Here is a 13902-nt window from a genome sequence, read left to right on the forward strand (position 1 = left end):
CTGGTTTTATGAACTAGTCCTCCGATCATCTGGCAGCCAGCCAGTTCTCCTACTTATCCGCCGTTAATTTAGCGCTTAGATTTCCAACAGGCGCAGAGAAGAGCTGCGCTTCTCAATTTCGCTTCATGGCTCAGCGGGCTGCTCATCTCGTCCCCGTAGCGGTGCTGGTGTGTGGACTTGTTGGAATTCTGCTCCTTACTATTCCCACAAAGGATGTTCAGGAGGAACCTGGGCTCAGGGTAAGCTCCGCTGTGTATTTCGGATCGGTGTGTGTCAGCGTGTTGCGTGAAGGGTGTGAAAACAGGTGTTACACACACAAAACAAAAATGTGTGAGACTAGGGAATTCAGGGGCAGTAACCTGCTACCTGGATGTAACAACCCATAGCTACTCTTACTTGTGTATATTTAAAAAACATATAGGGCCATGATAATTGCAAGTGGACTGCTGCATGCAATTCATCATTCATCTTTCTGTTACTTCTGTTGCCTCATTTTGTGTTACCAACTTAATATTCCATGGTTCCCTTTTCAGTATACAGTAGCTCCCCTTTCACCCATAATAACGTGGGAATCCAGTCTCAGAAACCAGGCACAAAGGTTTTCTTCTACTTTTTTTTTTTTTTCCCCCTCCAGGAGACAAATGCAGCAGTTAGAGTAGTGTATTGAAAGAACTGAACAGATAATTAGAGCATCTCGTCTTTTGTTTGCCAAGTGTTGGAATGATTCCTTACAGCTGAGTGCACAACAGTAATGATGAATTATTATTATAGAGGATGAGCAACATGGTGCTGTTCACCTGCTGCACTGATCTGCGATGCTGTTTGTGCAAATGTGCCTGTGTGCTCCCTTCCCTTTGGATTGTCAGTCACATGGACTCTTACTTGACCAGATTTCAACATACTCTCCAGGTTCCTTTCTTTTCATCAGGCATTGAAGTTGTAGTGATTTGCTATTCTGTGTTGTGGTAAAAGTGGCAACACTATCAGAGGCTATTTTATTTGAGGAAGTACAATGAAATTTGCCTGGCTACATAAAGTGACTTCCTTTGAACATTCAATTCAGTCCAGTTCAATTCATATTTATATAGTGCCAAATCACAAGTCGCCACAAGATGCTTTACATTAACAGTGGGAAGGAAAAACTCCCATTTAACAAGAAGAAACCTCTGGCTGAACCAGCGAGGGGCAGTCATCTGCCACGACCAGTTGGGGGTGAGGGGGAGACAAGACCAAAAAAAAAAAAAAAAGAAAACACTGAGGAAGCGAGCCATAGATTAATAATAACTAATGATTAAATGCAGAGTGGTGTATTAACACAGAGAGTGAAAAGAGGTGAGTAAAAAAGAAACATTCAGTGCATCATGGGAAGCATCCCCAGCAGCCTAGGCCTATTGCAGCGTAACTAAGGGATGGTTCAGGGTCACCTGATCCAGCCCTAACTATAAGCTTTATCATAAAGAAAACTTTTAAGCCTAATTTTAAAAATAGAAAAGGTGTCTGTTTCCTGAATCCAAACTGGGAGCTGGTTCCACAGATGAGGGGCCTGAAAGCTGAAGGCTCTGCCTCCCAGTGCTCTATTTAGGTGATGTGATACTGTGAGGTCTTTAAGATAAGATGGGGTATGTGATGTACTGTGATGAATTCTGAAACCCTACTGAAACTCTTCAAATAAACCGTTCCTCTGCAGATGATCAGTTAGCTGTTTTACAACTACCCTTTCAAGAATAATAACATAAATGCTATGAAGCATTTTCAAAAACAGTGGTGAGCATTTATACTGTAGCATACAGCATAAACTTATAGTTATGACAAAGCAGAGTTTAGCCTCAGATGTCAGTGTATGACAGCCTCAGCCTTGTAAAAATTCCAGATCTAATTTAACTTCAGTGACTCAGCATTTTATAATTAGATATTTTTTGTTATTATGATAGAAGTTGTTGCTACATTTATTTTATTTTTATAATTTCATTAAAATATGCCAATAGTGTAATATCTTAACCCATTTCAAAAAAGCCTGGATGCTGCAAATCACTGAAACCATGCATTAAACTGAAAAGCCAAAGATCAGGTGTGAAATACGGGTGGCAAAGATCAGTTCATTATAGTGATCCATGTTGGATCTGGGACATTCTAGCACATATGATGATCTCTAAGGCTCTTGCAGTGCTTCTCCACATACTCCACATAGACACCCTTTTTAGAATACACTAAAAACTGAACCAAATATTGAAAATATGATTTAGACAAAAAAATACTTTACTTGAGAGCCATAATATGAAAATAAAATGAATAAGCAGAAATTGATCACATGGCGAAATATTTTTGCTCCATAAAACTAAAAATAAGTTGGCCAACTCTTCCTAAATGGTATCTTTTGACTTAAACTCCACTAACATGTTTTTGGATGTTGGAATGCCATAATAGCCATAACAAAATCCATCCATCCTCTTCCACTTATCCATGAAATCAGTCTTGTCACAAAGATCTTTTACTGCTGGCTTACAGCAGAACGTCAATGTAATCACTGTTTTCTAAACACAAATGTGCACTTGTGCAATCTAAAACCCGTAAGGCTGCCTAGCAAGCAGCCTAGTCTGCAGCCAGATGCTAACATCAGTTTCCTTCTCTGCAGTATGGGATTGTCCTGGATGCTGGATCATCACACACATCTTTGTACATATACAAGTGGCCAGGAAATAAGCAAAATGGCACAGCCGTTGTCACCCAGCACAGTAAATGTCATGCTGAGGGTAGGTATTATAAGTAAGTAGCACTTTCTGCATGAAAAACATTGTTTTGTATATCAGACTCTACCAGAGTGCAATAAAGATTTGCAGGAAAGTCAGTATGTGCCATTTGTGTGGCACATATTTGAAACCAGCACAGTTAGTTAAATGGAAGTCTTGTCATATTTAAGCATAAAGTTTCTATTCCTATTCAAACTAGGGCATCAGTGAGATTACTGTTTCCCCATCTCTGTTGCCATTTTTACACGCAAACTGTGCAACTTTAGGAGAATCTGGTCAGGATATTTTCCATAGCTGTCCTTTCTCACATGTAGCACACAGTGGGAAATATTCTGCCTGGAAAGACTCCATGGAGTTCAGGTGAGGGAGCTGTGAGGAAACTTGCAGGAGGCAGCAGATGTGGTGCCCCCGCCCTAGCAGCGAATCCCCCAAAATGTTATCTGCACTACTCTCACATCAGTAAAATCCATCCTCACACAGACTTTGGATATTATCTGGTCTTTAACCTTCTAGTTCCCCAGTACAGTCTGACTGCAGACATTTACATTGTACCATGTTCCTCTGTCAGGTAATATCTATAAAAGTTCAGGACTGCAGTGCCCGTGTGAAAGCAATATTTTTTTTTTTTTTCTTCTTTTTGTAGACTTCAGAGTTGACAAATCCATTATTAAATACAATTATAATCTTCCCAAAAAAAACAGCCATAGACCTTGATGTTCCCACCTCCATCTATCCAATGTTTGTAAGTTGAATTTGGACTAATCTGAACCGTCTTAGCTACCAACATAACTTTATACATTCATTATAAATTAACTACCCTTAAGTTCATACCTAGCAGGTGTAGTTCATCGAATTACAACATAACATACATGCAGTATACCTTTACTCAACTGATAGTAAAATTATACCAGGAGTCCTCAGTAAAACTCCTCACACTGCACTGTAATTTATGTACTGGTTGACAAATGAGAAATACTGGAAATTATAATGAGTGGGTGGTGTGAAATTAGGCATGGGGTTTTTTGTGAATGGGTCATAATACTGCATCACTGCACTGATGTGCAAGCAAATCTTTGTCTAGTGGCAGTCATGAGTCAGGAATGAGTCAGAGTTGAGCTTTGTGGTTTGCCACTCCTGCCAAAAGGCTTTTAATCATGTGTTGGACAAACACTTTTTTTTTTCCCCCGTGTTATTCATGAGCACGATGTTTATACTGTCATGTTTCATAATTATAAAGATGACCTTGAGACAGGATCTGTAGACGAATGCATTGTTAAAACATTCAGTGTTTTTTTTTTTTTTTTTTTTTTGTTTGTTTGTTTTTAATCAATTCTATTGTGTGCAGTGAAGGTTTATATTATATATATATTTTTTTTGTATTGCATGTTCTGTTTTATATTTTAATTTAATGTTTCTTTGTTTCTATGAGTAAATACTGATCACTTGCTTTTATGAATTTCTATATATATTCAGTGAATGAGTTTCCATGCAGCTGGCATTTCTAGTATTGCATCACCACTAGCATATAAGTCACAGCTAGCAACACTTTCGTGTGTGAGAGAAGGTATCATCATGTTGATTGGTTGGTTGGTTATCTGATATATTTTGCTTGTTGACCTGTTCATCACTCACTAAGGTGGTGGGATTGCAAGCTATGCAGGCCAGCTGGGAGCAGCAGGGAAGAGCTTAGAGGCATGTCTGGATCACGCGGTGAAGAACATCCCGAAAGACAGGCACCAGCTCACACCTGTGTACCTGGGAGCCACAGCTGGCATGAGGCTTCTGCAGTGAGTCAATGCATATGTCTGTATTTATTTTTGTTTTGTTTCCATGTGTCTTTTTATTCTTGCGTCACCTTCACTTTGCTTTGGTTTCAAGCAAATCTGACTGCCTTGTGTTGCCCCATTTGTAAACAGTAATAAAGCTAAAATGGCAATCCATACTAGCCTTATTAACTAACTTGCACAGTATTTAAAGGAAATGAATTTCATAAGGATGAATGATGTATTGATTACCCTCCAGTGGGCAAAAAATATGCTTTTGTGTGACTATAATGATGTCTGTGGCAGATGTAGTACCTGTCAGAACAATACAGAAGAAATCTGAGGAAAGTGAAAACAAAGTAAAATATCTTATTTAAGGGTTCTCAAAGTAGCCACTGTCAGCTGTAATGACATCTTTGAACTCCACTGGCAAATCCTAACCAGCTTCATGAGGTCATCACCTAAGAGGTGTGCAGTAGTTGCTGTCAGTTGTGTTGGTATGCAGCGAATAGCCCTGTTTGACAACTGCATAAGAAACAGTGTTTGTTGGTCACAAAAAGCAACAAACACTGAATATGACAGACTGTCCCAGGAAAAGGGAAATTTAAGAGATCTTTCTGCTTCAGAACATAAGTTAATTAGCGTCATCAGCCTAAAATGAAGCCTCAGTAGCAGAAATGACCGAGGCCTTTATGGTTGACTTGCTGCAAAGAAACCAAACTGAGTCAGGCCAATGTGAGAACTGCTTGGACAAAGAATAGTCAAAATCTACGCTTTGGTCTGAGTCCAAATGTGAGATTTCAGATTTCTGTTGTGCCTTTGTGGGATAGATGAAAGTTGGTGTCTGCATGTGTGTTTCCCACCATGAAACCTCAATATTTTGAGTGCCACATCTCTCACTTGCAAAGCTCTTACTATAATATCTGTGTGGTTTGCCAAAGAACTGCTTAAATGTAGGTAATCCTGTTTCATGTAAGACCATTTTAGTCAGATTCTTTCAGCAGCAGCCCTGGTTGTATTAAATGGTCTGAGGACAAATCAAAAATCAGCCTGCAAATTTTATAAGGCTTAAGTGCCTTTTTTTTTTTTTGTTGTTTTTTTTTTTTAATTAAAAGATCATTTTGTTGTATTAAGGCCTTTTATAGAACAACAGAATAGCTTTAAAACTGCTTGCAGCCATCTGTAGCAAGGGAGCAAAAATGAAAGCTTCTGTATTTCTTATTGGAAAGAAACACATTAACACAAATATGTACACATTGAGGTTCATGGGATGTTCCAGGAATGGTGATGTTCTTTTTCCAGAGAATCCACTGGCCAGCATGCAGTTGGTTTATATGTGCTGATCTCTAGTATCCTGAGCAGGATATGTTTTACATTGTACCAGTTCCATTGTGCCTGGTGGAGGGCATGCAGCAATGGGGCCCAAAGTGCAGTCAAACAAAGGGTTAAAAGCACACAGTGGGGATGGTGACGGGACATACAGATGAAGACAGAGAGTTGGAAATGCAAAGCAGGGTTGACAATAGTTTACATTTATTCAAATTTGTGTGGTTTAATGGCTTAACTTTGCCTTTAGGCAGGAAGCCCTCTTTATTATTTTCAGTCAGTTTACACAACTAAGTTTCAGGCAGATATCAATGGATTAAAATGACATTTCTAAAATGTCTTGTAGAACCCTGTCAGGAAGAAAGCATCCTTTTGACGTGTGCGTGCCTTAACTTGATGCAAATATGCAGCAGAAAACAGCTGGACAGTCGCTCAGTCTAACTTAGGTGCATGTGCAAATCACTTGGTTCTTGCAAATGTGTCTTAAAAGCTGTTTTGGTACAAATGTATCTCCATGCATGAACAATTTTATAGTTTGGCCTGTTTTGTTTGTGACAAGTATCAGCGTGAATGCTCATCAAAATGTTTATCATGCAGTACTGTCAATAAACTTTAATATTCTGTAAAACATAACCTTAATTTGATGGGCTTCAGAAATGAGCTGAACTTTCAAAGAGCTTTATAACCCCCTCTTTCAATTCCTCGGCCTAGCTGCATTTTGAGTTTTACTTTCCTGGAAGGCTTTATGACATCATGAACGTGAATTACAGCTTAGAAATGATTTCAGTTAAACAATTCAAATGTCAGTTTTCACTCTTATCTTCTATGCCTGCAGCTGTTATTTGTATAGTTCTTGTCTGCACAATTCACACACAAAGAAGTAATGGACTGATTTTTGTCAGGGATGAGTCCAGTGCGAAGTTTTTCATGACTGCAGTCCTGGGAAAAACATGTGTAACTGATTTCACTGTGGCATCTCCATCCAAATTTCAAATAAAGTTTTAAAGATCTTTTGAACATTTACAGTTTTCAAGGCCAAGAGTGATGCTGAAGCTTAAGGAGGAAATGAGCATCAAAAGCACATCATACTTCATAATGACTTGGTGAAAGTCCAGTCAGTAAAACTAGATTTTTTTTTTTTTTTTCCAGTTTATCTAGTCCAGAGCTGTCTGCTCAGATTCTGAAGGAAGTGAGCCACAAAATCCAGTCGTACCCGTTCGACTACCGGGGAGCAGCCATACTGAGTGGCAAAGAAGAGGGAGCATATGGCTGGGTCACAGTTAACTATCTCTCAGAGAACTTTATTAAGGTACCCGAATGCAGTTTTTAAGTTTTTAATCAGGAGTAATCTGCATGTTTATTAACAGGGAGACTACAAGTCAGTTATAGCTATCACCATGGAACTTCCACACCAGATCAATAACCTTATAAAAGTTTTTGTACAGTGTTACAAGTTTTTTGAAAATTAGTTTGAATATTCAGATAAGGCATTAGTTTAACTTGTTTATACTTTTCCAGAGCAGAGATGTGAACACTGGATGAAGCTGGGTTTTTGTGACTATTTCTTTTGCAGTATGGATTCGAGGGGCACTGGTTCAGCCCCAGCAGACCCACAGTGGGAGCCCTCGATCTGGGCGGAGCGTCCACACAGATAACGTTTGCTACTCAGGAAAAAATCGAGGACACAGACGACCTGATGAAGCTACGTCTTTATGGTCACAAGTACACTCTGTACACACACAGCTTCCTGTGCTATGGGAAGGACCAGTTCCTCAAAAGACTGCTGGCTCATATCATGAAGGTAACATCATGAGTGTTTTTCAGGATTTTACACCAGATTTAAATGCTAATGCTCTGGCATTTGATGTTCTGCATTCAGAAAAAAGTGAGTTGGATCGAAGTTGGATCCACACCATGAAAGGTCATGCTTTTTGTCATACTTTACTATACTAAAAAACTCTACTTTCAGCTGCTCCCTTATTCACAAGGGGACACCACAGCAGGTTTGATTTGGTAGATCTTTTTCACACTGGATGTCCTTTCTGATGCAACCCCAGAGGGATTTGTTTCCTCCTGGGATGGAACTGGGAAGCTTTTGCTTGTTAATGTACAATATTTTTATTCACAGCTCTTTACAAGTGAGACAATATGAAAATACCACTTTTAAACCTATACAAACCACTTCAAATGAAAATCTAATATAAAAATAAGGGAAAGATTAAAAGTTAATAGCCTTGTAAATGAACATCTTAAACTGACATGTCCTTTCCAAATAATGACTGGAAACTGAGGCCCCCCAAGTTTGAGTAAAACAAAATGTTGCACACCTGTATAGTGATCAAGGAGAACAAGGCTTTTTAAAAAGCAGGATGTTGCAGACGGGCAAATCAGCAACAGACACTTCACCAGGCAAACCCATCAGTCCAAGAGGAGCCCCGCAGAGGGATCCCTCTGCGGGGCTCCTCTTGGACTCCGTTCATCTAAAGCAGATTTCAAAATGTTGCATAAACACAGGGAAAGACAGTCAGGTCGAAGATAGCCTGGGCTGTAACACAAACCCTCACAGAGGAACACTGACTGCCAAACAAACACAGAAATGACAAAAACATTGTGCTTCAGTGCTTTCTGAAATCTGTTTTCTCCTGGTCTTGCATCTAAATGTTGGATATTATTGGAATTTAGCTTTGAAGCTCAGAAATATTCACTGCTATAATAGAAAAACTTTTAAATGTAGGTATCTGGCTCTAAACTGGCACATGCTTAAATTGAGTTGCATGAAAATGTTTGAAATCCATTTTGTAAATGCCTTCTGTGGGAAAAAAAAAAAAAAAATCATTCAGTCAAGATCCCCTTCAAATTGCATACAGTTAGTTTGCAGTTGACTTACTGAGCAAGATAGTTTGCAGCCTAAAAACAAAACAATAAGAAATGGAAACACTACTTTGGATATTTTACTGCAGTTTCTTGTTACTTAGAGAGGGCCATATCTAACCATATTGATATATCTTTTAATAAGCTCAACCTGACCAGTAAAATTGGCCATTCCAGTGTTGGAGAATATATAAAATCATTGTAATCAATGTGTTTGTGTGTGTGTCTCTCTCTCAGTCTCAGGGTTACCCCCAATCTGTCGCTCACCCCTGCTATCCTGCAGACCACAGCAGGGTGGTGAAGTTGAGCAGTATACTTGAGTCCCCGTGTACAGCGAAGTACAAACCCAGCTCCTATGACCCTCATGCCTCTGTGACAGTACATGGCACTGGACATTATAAACATTGTCTGGGTAACGTGTCTGGAGTCTTCTCCTTCGAAGGCTGTCCCTTCTCTCAGTGCTCATTTGACAGAGTCTTCCAACCAAATGTCACCGGAGGTTTCATGGTAAGAAAAGAGGAGATGCATTTCAAACTAAAAGGTCAGCCTGTGTGCACAAGGTATCGCCACAATCGTAGCTTTCTTCTCACAATTCCTTAATCTTTAATTTAAAAACTGCCATACTGCATTATTTTTCAAAGATTATGTAAGTAACATTATTGCAAACCACACTACACACTCACAAAAGAACTTCACTATATTTTTTAGATTGCATAGTTGAATTAAATATTTGAGTAGAATGAGCGTATTCCCTTCTAGGGGAATATGCTTTAAACCAATAAACCCCCAAACAAATTAACATTTATTTTTTTTCCTCTGGTCTGTAGAGCTGTTAATCCATCTAGATTGTTGTTCCCTTGAATTTAATGGGAATTGCATTCTGGTTCTCAGAGCATGAAATTAATTTGAAAAAACTTGGCAGAAATGCTTTACTAGCTTATTACCTAGTTACTCAAAAAAATTTCCTGTGGTGTAATCCACCGAGCAAAAGAGTGCAGCTACCTAACACTACAGCTCAGCTGAGGGTGATGCCATAATTGTTTACGTACTGCTGTAGCTGTCAAAATCACGTCTTCTGTCAAGGGTAGCTCTTACACATCAGGGCTGTGAAATCTCCTATGTAAGAATACTGTTTGTGGATTTTTAGCTCAGTTTTTAATACAACTTTACCCCACAAACTGGTTCAAAAACTGAGCAACTTGAACTTGGTCAGTTCACTGTGTACATGGATACTGGACTTGCTGAACAACAGATCCCAAAATGTTGTGATAGGAGATCACACATCATCCACTCTCATCCTGAACACCTGCACACCATAAGGGGGGTGTTCTCAGTCTCCTACTCTACTCCTTGTTCACCCATGACTCTGTGTGTGTGTATATTCTAAGAATTGTCACAACAAAGGAAGAATTCTACCAACACATTGAGAATTCTAAGCTCAAAGCCAGTATTCAAAGATCATATTCAGAATTGTAAGAACAATGTCTTCATTCAAGCAGCGCACTGAGAATTCTAATTCAAAGCTAGTATTAAAGAAAGATCAAATTAAGAATTGTCACAACAAAGGAAGAATTCTACCAACACATTGAGAATTCTAAGCTTCTAAGCTTCTAAGAATTGTCACAACAAAGGAAGAATTCTACCAACACACTGAGAATTCTAAGCTTCTAAGTGTGTGTGTGTGTGTGTGTGTGTGTGTGTGTGTGTGTGTGTGTGTGTGTGTGTGTGTGTGTGTGTGTGTGTGTGTGTGTGTGTGTGTATGTATGTATATCTTTTGTATTATCATCCTCACCTCTTGTGCCACATTGCACATTTATTATGTAGATGCTACTTCACTAGGTTTACCTTTTATCTCTATTTTATATTTATGCTGTAGTCCATTTTTGTCCTTAACATCAAACCTAGAGCTGCCTAACGGTTTTTCATTGTTTTGTGAACAATGACAATAAAGATCTTTTCTATTCTAAAATAATTTCTCACAATTCTTATAGATTTTGAAGTAATTGGGTTGGGATTTTTGGACAAAGACATTACTGCTGAGTTTTTCAAAGGTACTGTTTGGTGCTTTTAGCAGCTAAAGGCAAATGCCATCTAGTTTTATTATACTCAAGAGAAGTCCGATATCTCCAAAAACATAACAACTCCCAGCTAAAACAATCTTGATGGATAAAGAGAGGAAAACATTTAAACTCTATTTGGGGAGAGCTGCCATTTTAACTGTGTTAAAAATGTTGAAATGACTGCACTAACATCTAATGATGAGCTACATATAAATCACAATATAGCCTGAAGCCCTGTTCACACAGATGCTACAGATGGTTGGTCACTAGAGGGCATTCCAGATTCCAGTTGCCTAGGTAAACCTCTAATGTGTTTACTACTGTGTCATAGGTCAATCAGGTGCCTCAAATTTGAGAAAAAGTTTAACTTGGTCCAGGGAGACTTCAAGTTCACCAGCAGTTATTTTGCCTGCTTTCACTTGAAGTTGTTGAATATGATCAACTTTATATGGTTGGTTTGCCACATGTCTGCCAGTCACTTCCTGTGTAAACAGCCCTTTACAGTGCATAGAAAATGTAGGCTTTAGCCTTCTGCATGCTCAGTAAATAATTGGGGCCAAGCAGCAAGGCTGCAGGCACCCATAGTGATTGTAGTTGTTGTCATCATCGGCGGCCCCTAAAACCATGTGGTCAAAAGCTGTGAAATTGGGCACACTTCCTCGGGATAATCTCATTATCATTTTCACCAAGTTATGCGCTGCTACCTTGAGCACTGTAGCACCATCGCTGGGGCAAAGTTGGACTCGCATTTGCAACTGTAACTTGTGGCCCTAGTGGACAATTTTCAAAATCTAGGTACCACTGGAATCTTAGATCTCGGCAAGTTCAATGCACCTTATGTCATTTTCTGCCATATTGGATTTTATGGAAATGCTTCAAAATTTCTCACAGGTCACAAAGTTTGTCCAGTGTTCACCAAAATTGATGCAGATCATCTTCAGACCAAACTTATCAGGTGGATTTTTGATTTTCCAAAGTGCATGTCCATCTTGCTGTTCTCACAACTTGTTTCCTAGCAACTGTTGCATCTCACCACTTGGCCCCTCATTGCATTTTTAAAAATGTGATTGTATTGCTGTAGTTATATCATTGTAGTATTAAAGTTTTTTTTTTTTTTTTTTTTATCCCTTTTCTGTGTTATCAGGCGTTCTCTGCCTTCTTCTATGTTCACTCCTTCCTTCAGCAAGTCACTGGCATCACTGCGAGCTCTCCTTTAGAACTAGAGGTTGCAACCAAAAGAGTGTGCAACATGAGTTTCAGCCAAGTAATCATTTTTTATTTCTGCTTTATTTTTTCAGAACATCTCTTTCTGGTAGCACATTTTAAACTACACATAAAAATATTGATTGTATTTAATCTTTTTTTTTTTTTTTTTTTTTTTTCCAGATGACTCTTCTCGCTCCAGAGCAGAAGTCTCGTTTGCACTACTACTGTGCTGCCTCTGTGTTCCTCAATGCTCTCATGTTGAGAGGATATGGCTTCAATGACACATCATTCCCACACATTTCCTTCCAGAAAAAGGTGACAACTTCATTTATTTACAAAAAAAGAATATACAATGTCAGTCCTCAGTCAAATACGGGGGGAAATTTAAAAAAACAAAACAAATATATTTACATTAATATGTTGCTGACCCTGCAGGTTGCTGACACCACGGTGGGTTGGGCTCTGGGCTACATGCTGAGTTTGAGCAATTTGTTGCCCACAGAGAGACTGGAGCTGAGAAAGGCCCTGACCCCAGGAGTGTGGGGATCACTCATCTTTCTTTTTGTTCTGCTCCTCGCTGCAGTCCTAGTTTTCTTCTTATTCAGAGCTTTTAATGGGCAGAAGAAAGGAGGCCGTGAAAGCACCATCTAGCTAAGAAATAATGTAGCTGTGTTTTTTATTTGGCTTTGAACACCTTGAATCAACAAGATATAGGGCTAGATTTGATTTGTAATTTAAGCATATTCTGCATATATAATACCTTGTTTGTTTGTTTTATACTCATTACCCCTGTTTTAAACTAATGCAAAAAAAAAGTTGTGCTAAACATAGACTGTGGTGTGCTCACTCACTCTAAAGGTTTCAACACTACATATATGTGTTAACTTTATGTTAACAGTTTGTTGCTGTAACCTAAAATTGTGCAGTGTTTATAAAAATGAATACAACCACTCTATTTGTTGAAAATGTAACCCTGCTTAAATTTAAGCTAACAGTGAGTACTTTTACTTCAGTCTGAAAATTGGAGGCACTGTGGAAGTGCCTTAAAAGTGCATCCTTTTTAATGGCCACCAGGCAGTGACTGGAAGTCTACCGGAAAACATCCTTTACTCCATTACTCTGTGACCTCAGTAAGCCTTTTTCTGAAGCAAGCTTCAATTTATACTGAATAAAATATTAAGTCCATTTTGTAAATTCTGGTCATTATTGGAGTCAAATAAGAGGATTATCCTGGGTGTTCTCATTGCCTAATACCCCATCAATCATATGTTGTTTGGCTGTCCTCCTCAGGTCCACCCTTGACTTCTCATCAACATTGTAATGATGAACAACTTGAGGCTTCATAACAGGACCTCATTAAACGATGTGTGACATCATGGTGGCTACAGCCTACTCATAATGGGCATAAATATCATGGTAATTTGGGGCTTTTAAGGATTTCTTTGTTCTTTTTCCAAGGTGGAATGATTGTACAGCATACATCTTTAATGACTAGAACAAGAATTGGGTGAACGAGTGTTAATTTATTTTGAATTTTCTCTACTCCACACAGGGTCAAAAATATATGCATACATTCATTTAAATTTTTTGATAAGTTGTGCTGAAGCTTCTACAGTCTCTTAACTTCTCATTAGTGATTATGACTGACTACAACTTGTAGTTTCTAGTAGTAGTTATTCAGATGTGTGACCACTTTGCCAAGGTCTGGAAGAATATCCAAACGGTCACCCTCAGATGAAGGGAAATTGGTTAGGATATTCAGGAACAACCCAGGCACCACCAAGGCTCAAGCCAAACTGGAAACTGCTGGAACAACGGTGTCACTGTCCACAGTGAAGCAAGTTTTATATTGCTATGGACTGAGAGGGTGTCGACCACAAAAGATCTCAAATGAGCAGCTAGACATGTAACCAAATGTTGGGGCGGGGG

The 13902-nt window shown here is 38.9% G+C and overlaps 1 protein-coding gene across 2 annotated transcripts; it reads left to right on the forward strand.

Moving 5' to 3' along the window:
• On the forward strand, positions 1–13103 carry entpd2b (ectonucleoside triphosphate diphosphohydrolase 2b). Of its 2 annotated transcripts, XM_030742932.1 has the most exons (9): positions 3–239; positions 2633–2750; positions 4384–4534; positions 6986–7145; positions 7410–7637; positions 8945–9214; positions 11912–12031; positions 12154–12288; positions 12409–13097. In XM_030742932.1, exons 1-9 carry the CDS (start codon positions 126–128, stop codon positions 12622–12624), a joined length of 1512 nt encoding a protein of 503 aa, XP_030598792.1. In that variant the 5' UTR covers positions 3–125; the 3' UTR covers positions 12625–13097. The 2 variants fall into 2 exon arrangements, with proteins under 2 accessions (XP_030598794.1, XP_030598792.1); XM_030742934.1 differs by lacking the exon at positions 8945–9214 and having other exon boundaries at positions 1–239; positions 12409–13103.
• Positions 13104–13902: the final 799 nt, after the last annotated feature.

This window comes from Archocentrus centrarchus, chromosome 12 (genome assembly GCF_007364275.1).
Source record: "Archocentrus centrarchus isolate MPI-CPG fArcCen1 chromosome 12, fArcCen1, whole genome shotgun sequence".
In the NCBI taxonomy this organism is placed as follows: domain Eukaryota; kingdom Metazoa; phylum Chordata; class Actinopteri; order Cichliformes; family Cichlidae; genus Archocentrus; species Archocentrus centrarchus.

Coding starts and splice junctions, on each gene's coding strand:
- entpd2b (XM_030742932.1), top strand. CDS start 126: ATGGCTCAGCGGGCTGCTCATCTCGTCCCCGTAGCGGTGCTGGTGTGT. Junction 4,535..6,985: donor GCTGGCATGAGGCTTCTGCA/GTGAGTCAATGC, acceptor TTTTTTTTCCAG/TTTATCTAGTCCAGAGCTGT. Junction 12,289..12,408: donor ACATTTCCTTCCAGAAAAAG/GTGACAACTTCA, acceptor CTGACCCTGCAG/GTTGCTGACACCACGGTGGG.